Source organism: Lepus europaeus, chromosome 3 (genome assembly GCF_033115175.1).
Source record: "Lepus europaeus isolate LE1 chromosome 3, mLepTim1.pri, whole genome shotgun sequence".
Classification (NCBI taxonomy): Eukaryota; Metazoa; Chordata; class Mammalia; order Lagomorpha; family Leporidae; genus Lepus; species Lepus europaeus.
This window is the reverse complement of record NC_084829.1, coordinates 52430582-52451978: the sequence shown is the minus strand read 5'-3', so window position 1 is coordinate 52451978 and position 21397 is coordinate 52430582. Positions and strand designations below refer to the sequence as shown.

Sequence of the window (21397 nt, the reverse complement as noted above, 5' to 3'; positions counted from 1 at the left end):
TCAGAAAAAGAAAGTGTGTCCTAAGAAATATTACAGGGGTGAGGAATATCTGGCCTGTATGCCGTACAAGGCTCATGAAGTCATTTGGCCTGGCCATACCAAGGCAACTGCAAGTAGCACTCAAACATCAATGAATCTATGGCACGATAATTTTTAAGTTGAAAATTTTTTATGACCCACAAATGTTATAAACATCCAAATTGCCCTTGGCAGAAAAAAGATTCTCTATACCTGTCATATGTAATAGACTTGAATAACGGGGAAATTTCAGATGAGCAGTGAGGACAAAAAGGAATTCTAGGCATTGGTAACTATAGAAGCAGAGGAAGGATACCCAGCTGTATTATGTACACTGTGGTTGGGGAAGGAGTACTAGGCACTGCAATCAGGTTGAAAGCCCCTTGAATAGTACAGGTTTTCAGCAATAAATTACAAGTAATGGAAAAGCAGAATAGAAAGGGGAAGTCAGCAGACTGACTATACTGATAGTGAGGAAATGGGAAGATGGAAGTCACATGAGATATTGAGGGAAACACGGTCCTGAGTAAACAGTAGTTATGCCATAGAAATGAAATAAGAAGGGGCCGGAGCTGTGGCGCAGCGGGTTAATGCCCTGGCCTGAAGCACCGGCATCCCATGTGGGCGCAGGTTCTAGTCCCGGTTGCTCTTTTTCTGATCCAGCTCTCTGCTATGGCCTGGGAAAGCAGTACAAGATGGCCCAAGTCCTTGGGCCCCTGTACTTGTGTGGGAGACCTGGAAGAAGCTCCTGGCTCCTGGCTTTGGATTGGCGCAGCTCCCATCATTGCGGCCAATTGGGGAGTGAACCATTGGATGGAAGACCTCTCTCTCTCTCTCTCTCTCTCTCTCTGCCTCTCCTCTCAAATAAATAAATAAATCTTTAAAAAAATAAAAAAAGAAATGGAATAAGAAGTTAATCCTATTCTAGTGCTGGCCTGGCACTAGAAGAGGATAACTTATGCTTACAAAACAGATAAATTTAAGTTTAACAATGGATACGAGGATACTGAGTACAGTTGCCTAGAGACCACTTTTTTTAAAACATTTTTGTTGCTTAAATGTGGCTTAAGAGTTTTTGACAGACTCCTGGTCATTCAGTACTTCTCTCCCTATGTGGGACTGGACCAACAACCAGGTCAAATTTGACCTGGAAACAGGGACAAATAAAAGTTAGCCACAAGATGTTGATCAGCATTGTGTTCAAAATAAGGATTTTGATTGCAAGGAGAAAATAAAAATCAACATGAAGCCCCTGGTGTCAATCCTCAACAAAATTAAATAAAGCCCAGAGGTTGCAGAGGAAGAGGTTCTTATGCATGGTTGCCTAATAATTGCTAAACACTGTGTACCTAAAATGGTAGGAATTCTTTTTATTTTTATTACTTTGGTTATTGCTTCACTTTGTCTTACTTGCCTTCCTCAAACTTCTGTAATGTGTCACTTCTGAAAGTCCTGGCCATTAGCATCTGTATATTTAACCCTCTTGTAAAATTTGTCTCTGCTTGTTCAGAGGCTGCCAAGCTACAGATGGTGTTGAGATGGAGGCCTGAATAGAATTGTCTTTCTACCTGGGACCCTTAGACTGACCCTCAGAAAAATGCTCCACTCCCAATCCAGATCTATGCCCTTATCAGCAGGAAGTAGCCAGAGCAGTCATCACCCCCAAATCCCCTAATGGCAGGTAGGGCCTATTTTTTCTGAGTTGGGGGGCAGGGATATGAGGCATTACAAGTGTTAATAGGCAGTTAGGAGAGTCTCCTGTGGGTATGAGGGAACAAGTGTTTGTATGAAACCTGTCATTAGCTGATTAGACAAAAGACAGTATCCAAAGAAAATGAAAAGATTGATAGGGAACACAATGGGTCCCATACCCAAAGGTAACCATATTAGAAACTAGGCTTTGGCAGCATACCAGAACACATGAAGCAGTATGTCTTTAGTGCTTAGCAACTGATCAGGTAGGTATAACCTACCTTAACTGGTCAGGTCAACAATATCCCTCAATTGTCACATTTCACGAGTGGTTGATATGGTAACATTTGTCAACTGGTCAGAAACTATGACTTCTATGCAAAAGACAAAGAAAAAAAGAAGCAGACCCCTAGCATATAGAAACTATATAGAAGAATTGATCAGTTGATATGGACTACTTATATAAGTTCCTAATACCCAGATCTTGACAGACATCTCACTTCGGTACCCCTCTCTGTCTCAATAAAACTTTCATTTTGCTCACCTCCACAAAAAAGATAATTGGTGACTTAAATAGTGAGCTTGATTTTAGACTTACTGAATTTAAGTAATAGCACAAATTGATATTGCAGGAGATAATAGATGCAGGATTGGGTTTTAAGAAAAAGGCATTAGGGGGGTTCCAAGATGGCAGAATAGCAGCAGGGCAGTCTGATTTAGGCTAAGTGAAATTAATGTTTTAAAATGTGGAGAAAGTACAGTCTCAGGGTAAAGCTGCAGGAGAAACTGCAATGGGAGCTCTTGTGAAAGCAGTGGAAATAGCCCGGACCTGTGTGGAAGGTGCAGATGCAGCAAGGAGCAACGAAACAACAAAGGAGCCAGCAGCTTGGAACTAGAGCAAAGTGCCCACCCTGGCAAACCTGAGATCAGACTGCGAAGGCCCGCACCACTGCTGATATAGCTGGAGGGAAAGTGTAGTGAACTGCACCATTTTTTGAGTCCAGCCTAGATCCCTCAGTGCAGAAGGGCAACTGCTCACCCTGGGGTGGGAGAAAAGCAGCACATCTCCCTCTTTCCCCTTCTCCTGCCTACAATAGTGACCTGCAGCCAGTAGGGGAGGGCTGGCACCATTTTTGGACATAAGCCAGTAGCATCTGCTCCAGCTCTTGTGTGCACACCCAGAAACTATCAGGGTCACCCTCCACCCAGTCAGCAGGAGCAAACACAACAGTTTAAGAGCAACTGACAGGGAGGGTCTCCACTACACCAGCTGCACGCACTCAGCAATGGGTTGGGATTGGGAGCCATCCCTATGTAAGGGAAGTGCAGCCTGTGGGACTCTCCTACATGCCAAGCATAATTGTGAAATGTACAGAGCTGCAGTTGGTGGGTTTTGTGTGTGCCTGTGATCCAGAGATCTTACCAGAGAGAAAAACCCATGTTCCCCCACGGACTTTGAATATGGTGGAAGGACCAGACTCAATCCAGCGGGTGGGAACACACACAGACAGTGGCTCTGGGAACACCTCACTCTCCATGTGGGCAGGACAGGAAAGCAGGGTAGAGTGGCCCCACTTGCACTCCTTGACCCTGAAAGTCCTGGGTGCAGAGAACTGAGAAAACACTGTGAATGCATCAGAGGAAGCAGGGTGTAGCTGGGTTCTGGGCTATCACAGAGTGCAGCTGCACACTCTCAGAGCTCCTTGGTTGCCTAGAGCAGCTCATAGCCGAGGCAACCATGCTCACAGGAAGGACTGTGCAGATCATAAGTGTGGTTCGTATGGTGGTGAGGATGAGTGTTGAACACACTGGAGGCTAACACCTGGGCATTCCTCAGCAGGGAGGAGAAGGGGTGGTTGTACCAACAGAGTTCACCATTCCTCTCCACCCAGTTAACCAGAGGAGAGCTACCAAACCCAACTTGGATGTTACCATAGATAACCGCCCCATCCTGGAGCAATGACCAAAGCTCCCTGGCCACACCCACCACACACCTCTTGGTATTCACTGAAAGCGCAAACATTCCACTAAACCACAGAGGAATAGTTCAAAGATAAAAGCCATCAGAGGAAAAAAAATATTATACAAATGCAGAAATTCAAGAAACAAGAAAAAGGAAGACAGTATGCCCCCCCCCCAAAGGAACACAAAAACATTTCAATATTAGAATGTGAAGATGAACAGACCGAGGAAATGCCAGAAATGGAATTCAACAAATAATCATAGGATTGCTCAAAAGCAGTCAGAAGCAAATTCATGAACTAAAGAAAACCATATATGATATGAATTAAATTTTTTCCCATGAAACTGAGATTTAAAGAGAAGCTAAAATGATATATTAGAAGTGAAGAATTTGATCAACTAAAAATTGCAGTAGAAAGCTTTAACAACAGAGTTGGTGAGGCAGAAGAAAGACTATCTGAGCTAGAATACAAATCTCTGGAAATTTTATAGTCAGACAAAAAAAAAAGAAAGAAAGAAAAAGAAGAAGAAATTAGAAAATTTAAAAATAGTGTTGGAGACACACAGGAAGCCATCAAACAAACTAACATATGGGTCATAGGAGTGCCTAAAGGTATGGAAAGAGAGAAGGAACTAGAAGGCCTATTTAGTGAAATAATTACAGAAAACTTCCCTAATTTGGAGAAAGAAATGAATGTCCAAGTACAGGAAGCACATAGAACTCCTAATAGACATGACCAGAAAAGATCTTCACCATGACTTATTGTAGTCAAACTTTCCACAGTAATACATAAAGAAAAATTCTAAAATGTGCATGAGAGAAAGGTCAGATTACTTTTGGAGGATCTCCAAGTAGACTCATAGTTGACTTCTCATCAGAAACCCTACAGGCTAGAAGACAATGGCAAGATATAATCCAAATCTTAAGAGAAAAAAACTGTCAACCCAGAATACTGTACCCTGCAAAGCTCTCATTTATGAATGAAAGTGAAATAAAGACCTTCCACAACAAACAGAAATTGAAAGAATTTGGCACCACTTACCTAGCCTTACAAAAGGTGCTAAAGGATGTGCTACATACAGAAACACAGAAAGAAAGCCATCATTATGAAAGAACACAAATACAGAAAATCCCCCAGTAAAAGTACAAAAGAAATCCAAAGTAAATGAGAGGAATATTCATGGAAAAATGGCAGAGGCAGGTAGTTACTTATCAATAGCTACCTTGAGTAAAAATAGCCTCAACTCTCCAGGTAAAAGATGCAGACTGGCCTAATGGATTAAAAAGCAAGACCCATCTATTTGCTGTCTACAAGAAACACAACTCACCAACAAAGATACACATGAACTGAAAGTGAAAGCGTGGAAAAAAATAATCCATGCTAATAGAAAGGAAAAAAGAGCAGGTATAGCCATCCTAAAATCAGACAAAATAGACTTTAACACAAAACCTGTTAAAAGAGAACAAAGAAGGGTACTATGTAATGATTAAGTAATCAATATAGTCTCTTCAACAAGATGTGACTATAATAAACATATCTTTATCAAATTACATGGTGCCTGGCTGTTTAAAAGTAATGCTAATGTAGCTAAAGGGAGACATATACTCCAATACAATAGTAATGGGGGACTTAAATACTCCATTATCAGCAATCGATAGATCAGTGAGACAGAAAATTAGTGAGGAAACAATGGAGTTAATCAACACTATAGATCAAATGGATCTAACAGATATCTACAGAACTTTCCACCCTACAATTGCACAATATACATTCTTCTCAGCACTTTCTCTAGGATAGAGCAACTTGCCATAAAGTAAGTCTCAGCAAATTAAAAAAAATCAAAATCATACCATGCACCTGGTCTTACCACAATGGATTGAAGCTTGAAACCAGCAACTCAAGAATCTCAAGAACATATGTATACACACGAAGACCAAACAACATGCTCCTAAATGAACAATGGGTCATAGAAGAAATCAAAAGAGAAATAAAAAAAATTTGGAAACTAATGAAGATGACAATACAACATATCAAGACTTATGAGATACAGCAAAAGCAGTAGTAAGAGGAAAGTGTTTAGTAAGTTGTGCCTACATCAAGAAACTGGAAAGTCAGCAAATAAAAGAGCTGTCAATGCATCTCAAAAGCCTAGGGAAAAAAATAAAACAAACCTCAAATTAGTAGGAGGAAAGAAATAATTAAAATTAAGGAAGAAATAAATAAAATTGAAAAAAATACAGAATATCAATGAAATGAAGTGCTGTTTTTTTAAAAAAATAAACAAAATTGACACACCACTGGCCCAACTAATCAAAAATAAATAGATAAAAAAGAGGGGAAAGATACAAATCAATAAAATCAGAGGTGAAAAGGGAAATATAACAACAGATATCACAGAAATAAAAATAATCATCAGGAATTACTACAAAGAGCTGTATGCCAACAAATTGAGAAACCTAGAAGAAATGGATAGATTCCTGAACACATACAACCTACCTAATCTGAGTCATAAAGACATAAGAAACCTAAGCAGACAAATAACCAAAATGGAGATTGAATCAGTAATGAAGACCCTTCCAGCAAAGAAAAGTCCTGGTCCTGATAGCTTCACTGCTAAATTCTATCAGACATTTAAAGAACTAATTCCAATTCTTCTCAAGCTATTCAAAACAATTGAAAGGGAGGGAATCCTCCAAGACTCCTTCTATGAAGCCTGTACCACCTTGATTCATTAGCAGATAAAGATGCAACAGAGGAAGAGAACTCCAGACCAATTTCCCAGATGAACATAGATGCAAAAATCCTCAACAAAATAATAGTCAATTGAATCAAACAACACATCAGGATGATCTTTCATCTGGACCAAGTGGATTTGACCAGGTATGAAGGGATGGTTCAACATCTGAAAATCAATGACTATGATATACCACATTAACAAACTGAAGACCAAAAACCATATGATTATCTCAATACAGAGAAAACATTTGATGAAACACAACATCCTTTCCTAATGAAAACCTTAAGTAAGTTGGATATTAAAGGAACATTCCTCAACACAGTCAAAGTAATTTATAACAAACCCACAGCCAGTATCCTACTGAATGAGGAAAAAATGGAGGTATTCCCATTAAGATCCAGAACCAGACAAGGATACCCGCTCTCACCATTTTTATTCAATATAGTCCTGGAAGTTTTACCCAGAGCCATCAGGCAAGAAAAAGAAACCAAAGGGATACAAATAGGGAAGGAGGAAGTCAAACTATCCATATTTGCTGATGACATGATTCTATATATAGGAACCCAAAGACTCCATGAACAGACTATTGGAACTCATAAAAGACTTCGGTAAAGTGGCAGGATATAAAAAAAACCTCACACACAGAAATGAATAACCTTTGTATACACAGACAATGCCATAGCTGAGAAAGACCTTCTAAGATCAATCCAATTCACAAAAAATTTAGCTACAAAAAATTTAAATACCTTGGAATAAATATAACCAAGAATGTTAAAGGGCTCTATGATGAAAAATCACAAAACATTAAAGAATGAAATAGAAGAAGACAAAAATCTGGAGAAATCTTCCATATTCATGGATTGGAAGAATCAACATCATCAAAATGTCCATACTACTGAAAGCAATTTATAGATTCAATGCAGTCCCAATCAAAATATCAATAACATTCTTTTTTTAGATCTATAAAAATGATGCTAAGATTCATATGGAAACACAAGAGACCCCAAATAGGTAAAGCAATCTTAAACAATAAAAACAGCCCTGGAGGCATCACAATACCTACCAGACCTCAAGACATATTACAGGGCAGTTACAATGAAAACAGCCTGGTACTGGCACAAAAACAAACATGTAGACCAATGGAGCAGAATAAAAACTCCAGAAATTAATCCGAGCATGTACAACTAACTTATCTTTGAAAAAGGAGCAAAAATCAACCCCTGGAGCCAAGACAGTCTCCTCAACAAATGGTGCTGGGAAAACTGGATCTCTGCATGCAGAAGTTCGAAACAAGACCTCTTCTTTACACCTTACACAAAAATCCACTCAAAAACAGATCAAAGACATATAAATCTATGATGTGATACAATCAAATTACTAGGGAACATTGGGGGAAACCCTAAAAGGGAAATACTTGTTGGAAAAGATCCCAGAGGTACAGGCAATCAAAGCCAAAATTAACAAGTGGGATTACATCAAACTGAGAAGCTCTGCACTGCAAAAGAAACACTCGGCAAAGTGAAGAGGCAACCAAGAATTTGGGAAAAAATATTTGCAAACTATGTAACTGATAAAGGACTAACGTTTAGAATCTATAAAGAGCTCAAGGAATTCAACAACTATAAAACAAACAATCTAGTCAAGAAATGGGCAAAGGACCTGAACAGACTTTTCTCAAGAGAGGAAATTCAAATGGCTAATAGAAACAAAAATGTGCTCAGGATCACTAGCCATCAGGGAAATGCAAATCAAAACCACAATGAAGTTTTACCTCCCCTCTGTTAGAATGGCTTTAATACAGAAATCAACAAACAACAAATGCTGGTGAGTATGTTGTTGGGAATGTAAATTGGTACAGCTACTGTGGAAGACAGTATGGAGATATCTCAGATATCTGGATATAGACCTACTGTATGACCCAGCCAGCTCACCCCTGGGAATTTATCCAAAGGAAATGAAATCAGCATATGAAAGAGTGATCTGTACCCCATGTTAATTTCAGCTCAATTTACAATAGTTAAGAATGGAAGCAACCTAAATGTCCATCAACTGAAGAGTGGATAAAGAAATTATGGTATATATACACTATGGAACTACATTGTGGTAAAAAAAAAGAAATCCTGTCATTTGTAATAAAATGGATGTAACTGGAAACCATTATATTAATTGAAATAAGCCAGTCACAAAAAGACAAAAACCATATGGTCCTTCTGATCTGTGAACTAATAGAATACTTAAAATGTAATCTATAGGAGCTAAACCGACACTTTGAGATGAGATGATTTTGAGCAGCCCTTGCCTTGACTGTCAATGAGCAATGTTTTTCTTGTTTGTTCTTTTTCTCTCTTTTTTTATATTATTCACAGAACTATCTCTATTTAGTGTAGGGTTAATCTTATGTGTATAAAATTAACTGAAAATTGATCTTGGTAAAAAATAAGAATGGGAAAGGAAGAGGGAAGAAGAAGAAAAGGTGGGAATATGAGTGGGACAGAGGGAGGAAGAGGGGAAGAATCACCATGTTCTCAAATTTGTATCTATTAATGCATAAAGTTGTATTCCTTAAACAAAATTATTGAAAATGCATAAAAATTGAAAAAAGAAAATAAAAAAGTATTAGAGAACAGTCAAGTTTGACTCAAACATCATGGACCCAAGAAACTAGAAGATTAAACTAATAAGGGGAGACTACAAAGGAGCCTATTTGGGAGATGAGGACAAAAAATTAGGAGTGCAGTTTTAGATATGTTTATTTTGAGCTTTCTACTATACATTCAAGCGGACGTGACAAATACGCAATTATATATGCATGTGCTCAGAGGACAGCTCACTATCATAAAGAAGGTATCTCAAGCCAGGAATCTGAGACCTCATCAAAGGAGTGAGTATAGACAGAGGCCCAAAGATTCAGTCCAGGGCTACAGACATATTCCTGAACTGTTTTCTGAAATTTGAGAGGATGAAAATGCCCATGGCAATAGGATCTTCTCTGTAGAATGAGAGGTGGGGAGGATATATTTATTTGAAAGGCTCAAATAACCAAGATTTTTATATATTTTTTTAATCCAAATGATAGTTAATTTAAAAAGAAAAATTTTTAAACTATGCCATATGATCAATACAAATGAATCCAAGTCTTTTTGTATTGATATAAGTAAATTGTGACCACATGGTCATTCTGTAAAATACAAAACTTCCTTTTAAAACAAAGACTAAAAGGGGTGGTCATCACGGCACAGAAGTTTAAGACATTATTTGGGACATCCACATGCAATATCAGAGTTCTGGTTCAAGTCCTGGCTACTCAGGTCACAATCCAGCTCCCTACTAATGTATCTGAGAAGCAATAGAAGGCAGCTCAAGTACTTGACTTCCTGCCACCCAGGAGGAGACGTGGGTAGAGTTCCTGGTTTCTGGTGTTAGCCCAGCCTAGCCCCTGCTATTGTGGCCATTTGGGGAGTAAACCAATGGATAAAGATTTCTCTCTCATTCTCTTTCCCCTTGGGTTTCAAATAAATTAATCCTAAAGAAAGGACTAAATTATGTACAAGTCAGTTCTTGCTTTATATTCATTTTAAAATGTTCAGATTTTGTAGAGAAAATAAGTAACTGCCACTTGTAATGCTGGCATCCCATACAGTAGTGCCCCACAGAGCAGTGCCCGAGCTGCTCTATTTCTGACCTAAGTCCCTGGTAATACACCTGGGAAAGCAGAGGAAGATGGCCCTGCCACTCACAAAGGAGACCCTGATGGAGTTCCTGGTTCCTGGCTTCAGCCATTGTGGCCATTTGAGGAGTGACCAGTAAATGGAAGATTTCTTTCTCTCTCTTTCTCTCTCTCTCTGCCACTCCTTCAAATAAATAAACGAACCTTTAAACTAAGAAAAGAAGAAAGGGAGAGTCAACAGTGTAAGATTTTGCAAACAGGTCAAAAAGAATATTGGTGAAGCAAACCTCTCTATCTAGATTTGGCTACCAAGAAAAAAAAATGTCACTTAGGACTTGAAGGTAGGAAAAAATCAGATTGTAAGTAAACTGACAGTCAAGTAAGGAATAAATTTCTCTTGCTTAAAGAAGGTAAAAGGTAGAAAGAGGGTAAAGACAAAATATTACCCCAGCTAGAAAAGTGGTCACTAGTATTTGAAACAGAAAGTAAAAGGATGAAAAAAATATAAGAATAACATCAGGAACAGAGAGTAGAAAATAGTAATTATAGAGAAAATTATATGGGATCAAGGAGAAAAGAAGAGGGCACTCACTCACAGCAGATGTCGTCTATTTTAATCACCTAAGAAGAAATGAAGTTATTTTCTGACTTTAAGAAAAAGTTCCTAAGAATATCCACAATATGGACATATATGTTAGCTATTAAGTAAACTTCCAGGTATTTCTTTAAAAAATTGTATTCTGATTTAATTAGACAAAATGGCAAAGAAAAAATGCAAAGAAACAAAAAAACCAACAAACTTAGTTTTAAAACTATGCATTAAACTACTCTCTACCTCATTATTTAGGCCATGGATTATTTATCTAGAAATTGTGAAGTTCCGAGTAAACTTAATTGAAATGTAAATAATATTCTTCATGTATACTGTCTTTAAAGAAATTAATTGTGAACAATATTAAATGTAAATTAAGTAATGATAATCAATATAAAATAACATAGAAAAAGAAAACAAGGAGCCTATTTCCTACTCAGGCACAATTTTATCCCTCTCTGAATTGTATTAATATTTTCTTGAGATATAAGTAATTTGATCACTTTCAGTAAAAATTGAATATACCAGGATTTATATCTTGGTAAGTTATTAAATACATGGTCTACTTATCACTTGTATTTTTGCCCCTTTCTCTTCTACCATAATTTTTAGTGTCTTTTAGAGCTATAAATGAATAAGAGAAAAATATATACTTGATTATACCATTTAGACTGTTTTGTGGATGTTTCAATTAGTCTATGAGTAGATATGTGAGCATGTTCCTGTAAACGAGTTAACAGAGAGAAAGGATATAGTAGGGATCCTGGCTGACAGACTAAAAAACTACCTAAACTAAGTGACTACTAACATAAATGACATAGCTCCTCCTCAGTATTTAGCTTACAATACATACTCAATAAAATTTGACTGGAAGGATGACAAGAGTATAGATTTTTAACAGAAATAACAAAATGATAATTAAGACTGTAAAAGAACAGTGTTGAAGGAAATTAATAATACTAACTTATAAAACTGCCAGTAGTTCTCAGACTCATTAGACATAAAACCATCTGAAAACTACAACCAATGAGGGCTATGCTGACAGCTGAGTTCTTAAGAGCTTCATCAGTGATTCTGCTGCATGGCCAGGCTAGGATGACTTCACTTCACTGAAAAGAAAGTCTCATTGATAAGGAAAAACAGGGATGATGGAGAAATGTCAACTGATGGAAATGAGACAACCCACACTGCAAAAGCACAAGGGTAAGTGAGAAACAAACAAAAATGTTACACCACTCTCTAGTTATGTAATATCAAACATAAAACATTCTCTGAAAAGAGAAAAACTTAGAGTTGGCCTAGAGAAAACTGACAATAGATGGAATCATTTCATATTTTACAGAAATTAAGGTTTTTCATCAATACAGAATACAGTACTTTTAAAAAATGAAAAATACAGAGAAAGTACACATACAGCAACACAATCTCAAAAATTCAGAATTCACACAACTTTTAACTATATTTGGAAAATATTCCAGTGGAGTCTACAGGGAATTAGTTTGTATAATCAGCTTCCTGATGGCTAAAGAAAGCCTCTTTCAAAGTCATAGTTCAGCTGTCTATGACTAAGGGTTGAGACATTTAAACAATTTTCTCTTCAGAGCACTCTGGGTATCCTGTGGTTTACTGTCAACTGCAAGCAGTTGGCTCTCAGGCACTAGAAATCAAAGATTCCCTAGAATCCAAGATGATACCTTTTTGTCAAAGGCCACATGCGCAGGAATAAAATCTGCAGGTGGGGCCTGCTTAGGTTCACCATAAGTTAGAATTGGTGCCTTATTGGCCAACTCATCCAGCTCAGCCTGGGACAGCTGATTGACTTGGAGCCGGTCGCCACCTATCCCAACTGTTGGACGACGAACAATTGCATAGCCATTCCTGTAGCCCAGAGTCTGGCTTCTATGGAAGGCTGTTTTCTGAAGAAGAAAAGAAGAGTGTCATTAATAACATTATACAAATATCTGTTAGGTAGAAACAGCTAACTTTCTAGAATATCACATCTTAAACAACTGCTTATAAACATCACAGGACATATCAAAAAGTTTACCTACAATAAAAGGTTCTGTATTTCACAATAAAATGCTTAAAACAGGAAGGAGGGAAGTAACCATCAGAGCTTAAAATAAAACATAAAGCCAAGTTCCATAACATCCAGTTTAAGTACCAACTCACATAAGAAACACAACAGTATCTCATCCCACTAACCCTTGTTTTTCTTCTTATCTGGTGGTCATGAACTGTGGAACCTAGAAAACCCTTCTGTGACTTTTATTTTTACCTGCTGTGAAAAGCCTTCTTGTTACAGGACACCATATGCTCATGCAACTTTGTAGAAAGCAACCAAATAGCAAGTATATATTTTAAGTTGTGACTCAGTAATTCCATCCTTGATCATTTAAGGATATAACCCAAATTTTGGGAAAGAACTATATGCCTGAAGCTACTCATTACATTATTATAGTAAAATGTTAAAAACAATCTCAAAGAAAAGCCCACGAAGATGTGAATAAATGACAGAAAGCTCAATCAATGCACTATTACGCAGCCATGAAAATACTGATTTGGGGGGGCTGGCATTGTGGTATAGCAGGTGGAGCTATTGCCTGCAGTGCCAGCATCCCATATGGGCACTAGTTCGAATCCTGGCTGCTCCACTTCCGATCCAGCTCTCTGCTATGGCCTGGGAAATCAGTGGAAGATGGTCCAAGTCCTTAGGCCCCTGTAGTTGTGTGGGAGACCCAGAGGAAGCTCCTGATTCCTAGCTTCGGATCAGCATGGCTCTGGCCGTTGCAGCATGGCTCTCTCTCTCTCTCTGCCTCTCCTTCTCTGTCTGTGTAACTCTGACTTTCCAAATAAATAAATCTTTAAAAAAAAGAAAATACAGATTTTTTAAGGTAGTTATCTGGTGAAAATGTTTATTTTTGAGAGGCAGAGAAACAAAGAGAGACAATACAGAGAGCAAATTCCCATCAGCTGATTCACTCCACAAATACCTACAAATAGCATAGCCGAGGGAGGAGTGGAGTGGGAGTGGTCTGAAACAAGGAACTGGAATTCAATCTGTATCTCCAATGTAGGTGGCAGGAATCCAATGATCTCAGCCATCACTGCTGCCTCTCAGAGTCTGCATTAGCAGGAAAGTGGAGTCAGCAGCAGAACTGGGTATCAAATCCATTCACTCTGATATGGGATACTTGAGTCTATACAGCATCTTTTACTTTTTTAAAATTATTTATTTGAAAGGTAGAGAGAGAGAGAGAGAGAGAGAGAGAGAGCAAATGAGCGAGAGAGTGAGAGCACACGTTTCCATCTGCTGCTTTTCACTCCCTAAATGGCCACAACAGCTAGGGCTGTGCCAGGTAGAAGCCAGGAGTCTGGAGCTTCTGGATCTCTCACATGGGTGCAGGGGCTCAGGGGCTTGGGCCATCTTCTGCTGCTTTCTCAGGTGCATTAGCAGGGAGCTGGATCAGAAACAGAGCAACCAGGACTCAAACTGGCACCTAGGCACTGCAGGCAGCAGCTTAACTAGCTGGGCCACAGCGCTGGCTCCCTTACCAGAATTTTAACCACTAGTTTATGATTTAACAAACCCAAAAGGCAGCATATAAATTATATAGGAAGATATTTGGCACAGTGGTTAAGACACCACTTGGGATGCTCTCACATCCTCCATCAGAATCTCTGGGTTCAAGTTCTGGCTCCACTTCCAATGCAGCTTCCTGCTAATGCACACCCTGGGAGGCAGCAGATGACAGCTCAGCTACTTGAATCCCTATTACCTATGTGGGAGACCTGGATTGAGTTTCTGGTTCCTGGCTTCAGCCTGGCCCTGCCCTGGTGGTTATAGGCATTTGGGAAGTAAACCAGTAGATAGATCTCTCTCTGATTGTCTCTCTCTCTGCCTTTCAAATAAAAAAATTTCAAAGTATTGACAGATTAAAATTATAAGCATGTACAATTGTATGAAAAGAGATTGGATTTGAATATGTCCTCTGTTATTTATGATTTATTTTTTCTAAAATTAAAAAAGGATTTATTTATTTGAAAGGCACAGTGACAGAGAAAGGAAGAGACAAAGAGATCCTCCATTCACTGTTCACTCCCTAAATAGCCACAACAGCCAGACCTGGGCCAAGCCAAAGCCAGCAGCCCAGAACTACATTTGGGTCTCCCATGTGGGTGGCAGGGGCCCAAAGACTTGGGCCATCATTTGCTGCTTTCCTAGGCATATTGCCAGGGAGCTGAATGGGAAGCAAAGCAGCATGTACTCAAACTGGTGCCCATATGGGACATTGGTACTTCAGGTAGTGGCTTTGCCCGCTGTGAGACAGCACCAGCCTTCATTTTCAGATTCTTAAGGAACCGTCACAGTGTTTTTCATAATAGTAGTACAACTTTTACATTTCAGGAAAATTTTCATTTTTCTGTTCTTTATAATATGGGGCTACTTGTAATAAATTTCACATAAAATATAAGTATATATTTTATAATTAATCATAAAATATATTTTTAATGAAAAAAAACAAACAGACTTAGGTGCCTATATCCTAATCTCCTTTAGAGCCCAGCCTACCAACTTTTAAGATATGCACTAACATTGAAGTAAAATAGAATAAGATTCTTTTGCAAAAAGAGTTATGGACTGTGGACATTCTTTTAAGGGTCATGTATTCAGTGTCATAAGTCATTTGACAGGCTATGCTCCAAGTGCATACCAAGCTGAGTTGACTTCCTCCCTGGGTAACTTAGGTAACTTCAAGCTCCTCTTCTTTTGCTTCTAAAGACAGAAGTGACCACAGGACTTCAGTTAGCTTTTCTGGCTTTAGACAGATGTCTCTATCATCAATTATGACTCAGAGGTACCTGAAGCAAGGCCACTATCCCTCTTACCTATCAGTTTCACCTTCTGAGTACCCTTAGAGTTACACATATCTAGTCTTTACTGTTGAAGTGATAGTGGCCATGTTGTTCAAATTTCAAATAAAGCAAATTGTTTGACACTTGGTCAATATGTTTAAAATATGAAACAGGCAGGCATTTGGTCTAGTGGTTAAGACACCCACATAGTACATTGGAGTACTTGTGCTTGACACTCGGCTCAGGCACCTGACTCCAGCTCACTGCTAATCCAGACCCAGTGTTGATGGTCCAGGTGATTGGTTCTTGCTACACATGTAGGAGACCTGGGTTTTATTCCTGGCTCCCAGTTTGGGCCTCAGCCCAGCCCTGGCTGTCACAGTTATTTGTGTGAGGTGAACCAGTAGATGGGAACCTTCTTTCTCTCTCTCTCTCTCTCTCCCTCTCAAATGAATAAGTGAAAATTATTTAATAAAACATATGAAACATGTCCAATGCACAGTTTACCTTATTTAAAGTATAGAAATATAACTGTCTGCCTTTAGAGCATGGTACTTCTATCCACACATCTTTAAGCCCCAAAGCAACTCAACCCTGCCTTGTGGATAACCCATACTCCCCATCACCAACTGCTTAAGCTTATCCTGCATGGGGCAGGAAACTGCATACAACATTGTCTAAATCACATACAACCAAAAAGTCCACTGAAACCGAAAATCTATGATACTGTAGCAGAACCCAAATTATTTCACTAAAATTTCAACTTCAATTTAAATTCATTCTTCCAAAGAAAACAGAGCAAATATTTTATCTTAATTTTACGAACATGGAATTAAGTGTTTAAATACGAACATGAATTTCAGTGCTTAAATCATTAAAATATATAAATTATCGTTGCTTTGCCTATAAAATTACTGAATACTGATTTTCCAGAAAATATATTTCACCAACCATGTTAGAATTAAAACAAATGCTAAGCTGCTGCTGCTATTGGAGGAAAGAGCAAAACAAAATCAAAAGAGGAATCTCACAAATATGCGGGAGTGAAAAGAATCAGGCTGGGTAAGAGAAAGGAACAACCAATCAACTGTGGTCGAGGAGAAGCTGATGGAATGGAGCATCTCCTAGAAAGCAGGGGAGGATGGTTTAGGAGAAAGGTGGGCAAGTTTAAAAAAAAAAAAAAACTGCATGGGGGAGAGCAAATAAGAACAGGAAGAAGGTGGGACTAGAAAAGGCAGGCTGGAGAGAAAGGCGCATATTAGAAGAGTCCGGTAGAAAGAAGGGATGAGTGGAAACGGTCCACGCGCCCATTAAGCAGGACATGGAGCTGGCGTGGGAGAGACTACAGGGTTCAGGATTCAGAAGAGGGAGGAGGAGGGTGGAGAATGATGGGCCTGGGCAGTGGGGGTACGATAGGGGGGCAGGAGTGACGGTGTCGGAAGAGAGAGGCGGGGGGACAAGGTGGGCAGCCAGGGCCCGGCGTGGGAGAGTGAGCCGGGCCAGAGCTCGGGAGTAGGAAGGGGGAAACTGATCCAGAGAGCAGAGGCGGGGGGGCTGGACCAGCAAAGCAAGTGAAAAAGCGGCTCGGAGGATGAGGGCCAAGAAGCGCCAACAGACTGCCACGGTGGAGTGGGAAAACCACAGAGAGGGACGGCGCGGAGGACGTGGGACGGAAGAGGGAAGATGAGGCGAGGTTAATGAGGAAGACAGAACTTGGGAAGGGAAGCAAGAACGAGGTCGGGGCAGAGGGTCGGTTTGAAGGGTAGAGGAGGATGAGGCGTACACGCGGGGAACCCGCTAGGGACTGGGACGTGGGGACAGGTGGGTGCTGGGCACCTAAGTCCTCACCGTGGAGTCCTTAAAGGACGTGCCTGGTAGAAAGGGCAGGCCATGCACGGGGTTGGACACCATCGCAACCGGTATCCTCGCCGCCAGCTAGGTCAGGTTTGGTCCACTTTGGTTGCCGGGGCGACCAGCCGCGTTGGCAGGCCGCCCCAGGCTCCATGGTAACGCCCAAACATCCTGAGAGCCCGTGAGCCAGGGGCGGGGCCGGAGGCGCCGGCGTGACGGGTCTGCGCGTGCGCAGCCGCGGGGCTCCGTATTCTCGCGGTAAGGCGGCCGTGACGGTGGGGCGCGGCTAGTGGGCGTTCCGGAGGTGGCCACGCCTATTCCGCGTCAGCGCCGCCGGTCTGCCCCAAGATGCTACGTGGGGGCTGTGGGACAGGGTAGGAAGAGGCAGGTGCAAGGGAGGCTGTTCGTTCTTGCTGGGAGGTCCAGGGTCCGAGCTGGCCCTTTGAGGAGTTGCAGAAGATAGGTTCCTTCCTTCGCCCCACCCTGGTCCTCGCCGTTCTCACCGCGCACCGCCGGCTTCGTGAGCCCAGTCACTCCTCTCACCCAGCTCTGGGAAAAGGAATCCTGTCCTAGTTCACAAAGTGTGATGGTTAGTCCGGGTGAGAGTGTGAACCCAACACAGACCGTCACTTTTGGGGACAGGGACTGCGGATCATTCATGGTTGTATTTCTGTTGTGCAGGGATGGTCAGTGAACCAGTGCAACCTTTTCTTTCCTAATCTTCTCGTTGCTGTATTATCCCCCGTTCCCTTCAGCCTTCCTTCTTCCACTGTCAGTCCCTGCAGCTCAGCTCCCTCTCGGTTCTTGCCTGGCGTGCCTTACATCTTCTTCAGACGCTATGCGATGCTCTAAGGACTCATCGTTTGTTGACTCAAGAACTAGAGGTTGCTCATCCCAATCCGGTTTGTACTTGCAACTGCAAAGATAAGAAATGCAAAGGTAAACAGCTGGTTCAAGGAGAAACACTAGGTGATGAGAAAGAAACAAGTAACTGAGGTGAAATATCATCAGCATCATAGGTATTCTGGCCTTCGGTGCCTTTTACAAAACTTGTTTTTCCTTAAAAGAAATGTTATCCTATTCCTGAGGCATTTTCAGGAGGGGCAAAAAAAAAAAAAAAAAAACCTATCCATCAGCCTAAAGAACTTAAAGACAAAAAGCAAACATAGGAGGCCAGAGATTTGTACTCATTGGGTCTGAAGGGGATCCCAGGAATCTGATTTGTCTAACAGGTGTTTCTGACTTGTCAGCTTAGGAACGTGATAGTGTAGCAAGCCTCACACGGAAGTGCAAGTCACCGTCGTGGGTAGTTTCCTGCCTGTGTGGATGGCAGCTTTACTTTTTATTGCTGCTTGCTAGAGCAAATCCCCTGTTGGATTTCACCAGTTGGTGTGAAGATCAGGGGTGCCCAGGACAGGAATGCACTCAGTGGCTCCTAAAGCAGTTTTTGATGCCTGTCTTTCACACCCAGCCCAAAAGAGTTTCTTGTCTAGTGAGTCCCTCGTCCCCTACTACCTGTTTCCTATTCTTGTCCTTTTTATTTTTTACAGGCAGAGTTAGACAGTGAGAGAGAGAGACAGAGAGAAAGGTCTTCGTTTCTGTTGGTTCACCCTCCAAATGGCCGCCACAGCCTGCGTGCTGCACCGATCCGAAGCCAGGAGCCAGGTGCTTCTCCTGGTCTCCCATGCAGGTGCAGGGCCCAAACACTTGGGCCATCCTCCACTGCCTTCCTGGGCCACAGCAGAGAGCTGGACTGGAAGAGGAGCAACCAGGACAGAATCTGGCACCCCAACCAGGACTAGAACCCGGGGTGCCAGCGTCACAGGCAGAGGATTAGACTAGTGAGCCACAGCGCTGGCCTCCCATTCTTGTCCTTTTAAAAAACCCTTTTGCTTTCCATTTTCTGCTATCCAAGTACTACTTTAATGCAGGAGTTTAATATGTTAACAACAAAAACTTTAGTGCATTGATTAACATTTCTGAAGTTACTGAGAACTTTAAAAGTACCTGTCCATTGCATTAGTATCTTAGCAGCCATTTTAGGATGGAAGCCAGCCACTAGGATAGTGCATCCAGATGGCAAGATTTCAAAGAAAAGGTCCCTCCCTCCGAGCACCCAGAATTACTGGGAACTAGAATTCTCATGACTCTTGAAGAGCTCTTCTTGGCCAACTGCAGGGTTGGACTTAGATCTGTATTCCCTGGGTAGGGTAGGGAAGAAGCCTGTGGAAGCTGGAAAGGGTGAGTCATGCCCACGCCTATTGTCCATTGTGGCATCTGTTTCTATTTAAGGAGAGCCTTCTGCTCAGATGCCCTTCTTTCCCAGAAGAGCATGCTAGTTCAATGGTTACCGGAGTGCATTTGAAGTGCACAGTGAAGAACACTGTTGTTGGTCTACAGTATGTATCGTATAATGCTGTCACCTCTGAGGAAGAGGAGCAGAGTAGTGTTGCATTGGTGCTAAAAAGCACAGGGACAGGTATGTGAAGGACAGAAGACAAAGGAAAAAAGGCAGGGCTTCAGAGCAAGTTTGATATGGTTAAGAATCTGGATTTTATTTCTCCCCAGACTGACTGCTCCCCAACTGTTGAATGTCAGTTTGTATCCAGCATGTCCCACCTGTGGATTATAACAGGAGCGGGAAGGGACCTGACCACAGTGCGAATGCTGTTTCATAAAGGCTGGCCTCAAGAGGCCACGGAGACATTGCATAATTTTAGCAGGTGTTTCAAAGCTTGGGGAATGGAAAACATGGAAAGGTCAGGCTGCCAGCAGTCAAGCCTGGAAGAAAGTCTTGTGCTGGATGATGTCTCAGGAAATTCTGATGGGCAATGTCTTGAAAGGACAGACCATGAACAGTGTATAAAGCAATCATCTTCTCTTTCAGCAGTTTTCCCAGAGCTGCATTTGCCCAGAATTAGTTTTTCATCCTGTGAATTCTTGTTCTTTAGTACCTAGCTTCACAGGACAAATTCCAAAAGGCTGTGTGTTTGTGACCCGGATTACTTCTGCAAGAATTTTGGTGTTCTACTTCCCTCTGCTGGATAAAGTAGGTACAGCATGATTTCTTTTCTTTGTAAAGATTGTTGTTTATTTGACTTTGGTCTTATTCCGATAGGGTCATAGTCAAAGTGGAGGTTCTCTCCTCCCTTCGGAGAAGGGTACCTCCTTCTTTGGTGGCCCCGTTCTTTCCACTGGGATCTCACTCACAGAGATCCTTCATTTAGGTCTTTTTTTTTTTTTCCATGATATCTTGGCTTTCCATGCCTGCTATACTCTCATGGGCTCTTCAGCCAGATCTGAATGCCTTGAGGGCTGATTCTGAGGCCGGAGTGTTGTTTAGGACATCTGCCATCCTATGAGTCTGCTGTGTATCCCACTTCCCATGTTGGATCTTTCTCTCCCTTTTTGATTCTATCAGTTAGTATTAGCAGATACTTGTCTTGTTTGTGTGATCTCTTTGACTCTTAGACCTATCAGAGCTATCAATTGTGAGCTGAAATTGATCACTTGGACTAGTGCGATGGCATTGGTACATGCCATCTTGATGGAATTGTGTTGGAATCCCCTGCACATTTCTAACTCCACCATTTGCGGCCAGTCCGATTGAGCATGTTCCAAATTGTTCATCTCCTCCCTCTCTTTTTCCACTCTTAGATTTAACAGGGATCACTTTTCAGTTAAAATTTAAACACCTGAGAATAATTGTGTGTTAATTACTGAGTTCAACCAATAGTACTAGAACAACAACAACAACAAATACTAAAAAGGATAAAGTATTACATTGTACATCTAAAGTCAGGACAGGAGCTGATCAGTTCATTGTTGCTTATAGTGTCCATTTCACCTAACAGGTTTCCTCTTTGGCGCTCAGTTGTCATCGATCAGGGTAAACAAATGATATTTTTCTCTTTGGGACTGGCTTAATTCACTCAGCATGATGTTTTCCAGATTGCTCCATCTTGTTGCAAATGACTGGGTTTCATTGTTTCTTACTGCTGTAAAGGCTTCCATAGCCC

General features: G+C 40.9%; 1 protein-coding gene and 1 long non-coding RNA gene across 2 annotated transcripts in view; one reads left to right on the top strand and one right to left on the bottom strand.

Moving 5' to 3' along the window:
• The window catches only part of EFHC1 (EF-hand domain containing 1), an 87932-nt gene extending 70464 nt beyond the window's left edge, over positions 1 to 17468 (bottom strand). Inside the window, exons 1-2 of the mRNA XM_062187533.1 lie at positions 17376 to 17468; positions 12365 to 12586 (exon numbers count right to left, since the gene is read on the bottom strand). Of these exons, the coding sequence (XP_062043517.1) occupies positions 12365 to 12586; positions 17376 to 17438 (285 nt within the window). The 5' untranslated portion in view covers positions 17439 to 17468. The remainder of the gene's footprint in view (positions 1 to 12364; positions 12587 to 17375) is intronic.
• A 315-nt stretch (positions 17469 to 17783) lies between these two features.
• Positions 17784 to 20427, top strand: LOC133755969 (uncharacterized). Its single transcript, XR_009865498.1, has 2 exons — positions 17784 to 17967; positions 20345 to 20427. It is a non-coding gene; the product is annotated as an uncharacterized LOC133755969 (long non-coding RNA).
• The last annotated feature ends 970 nt before the right edge of the window (positions 20428 to 21397 follow it).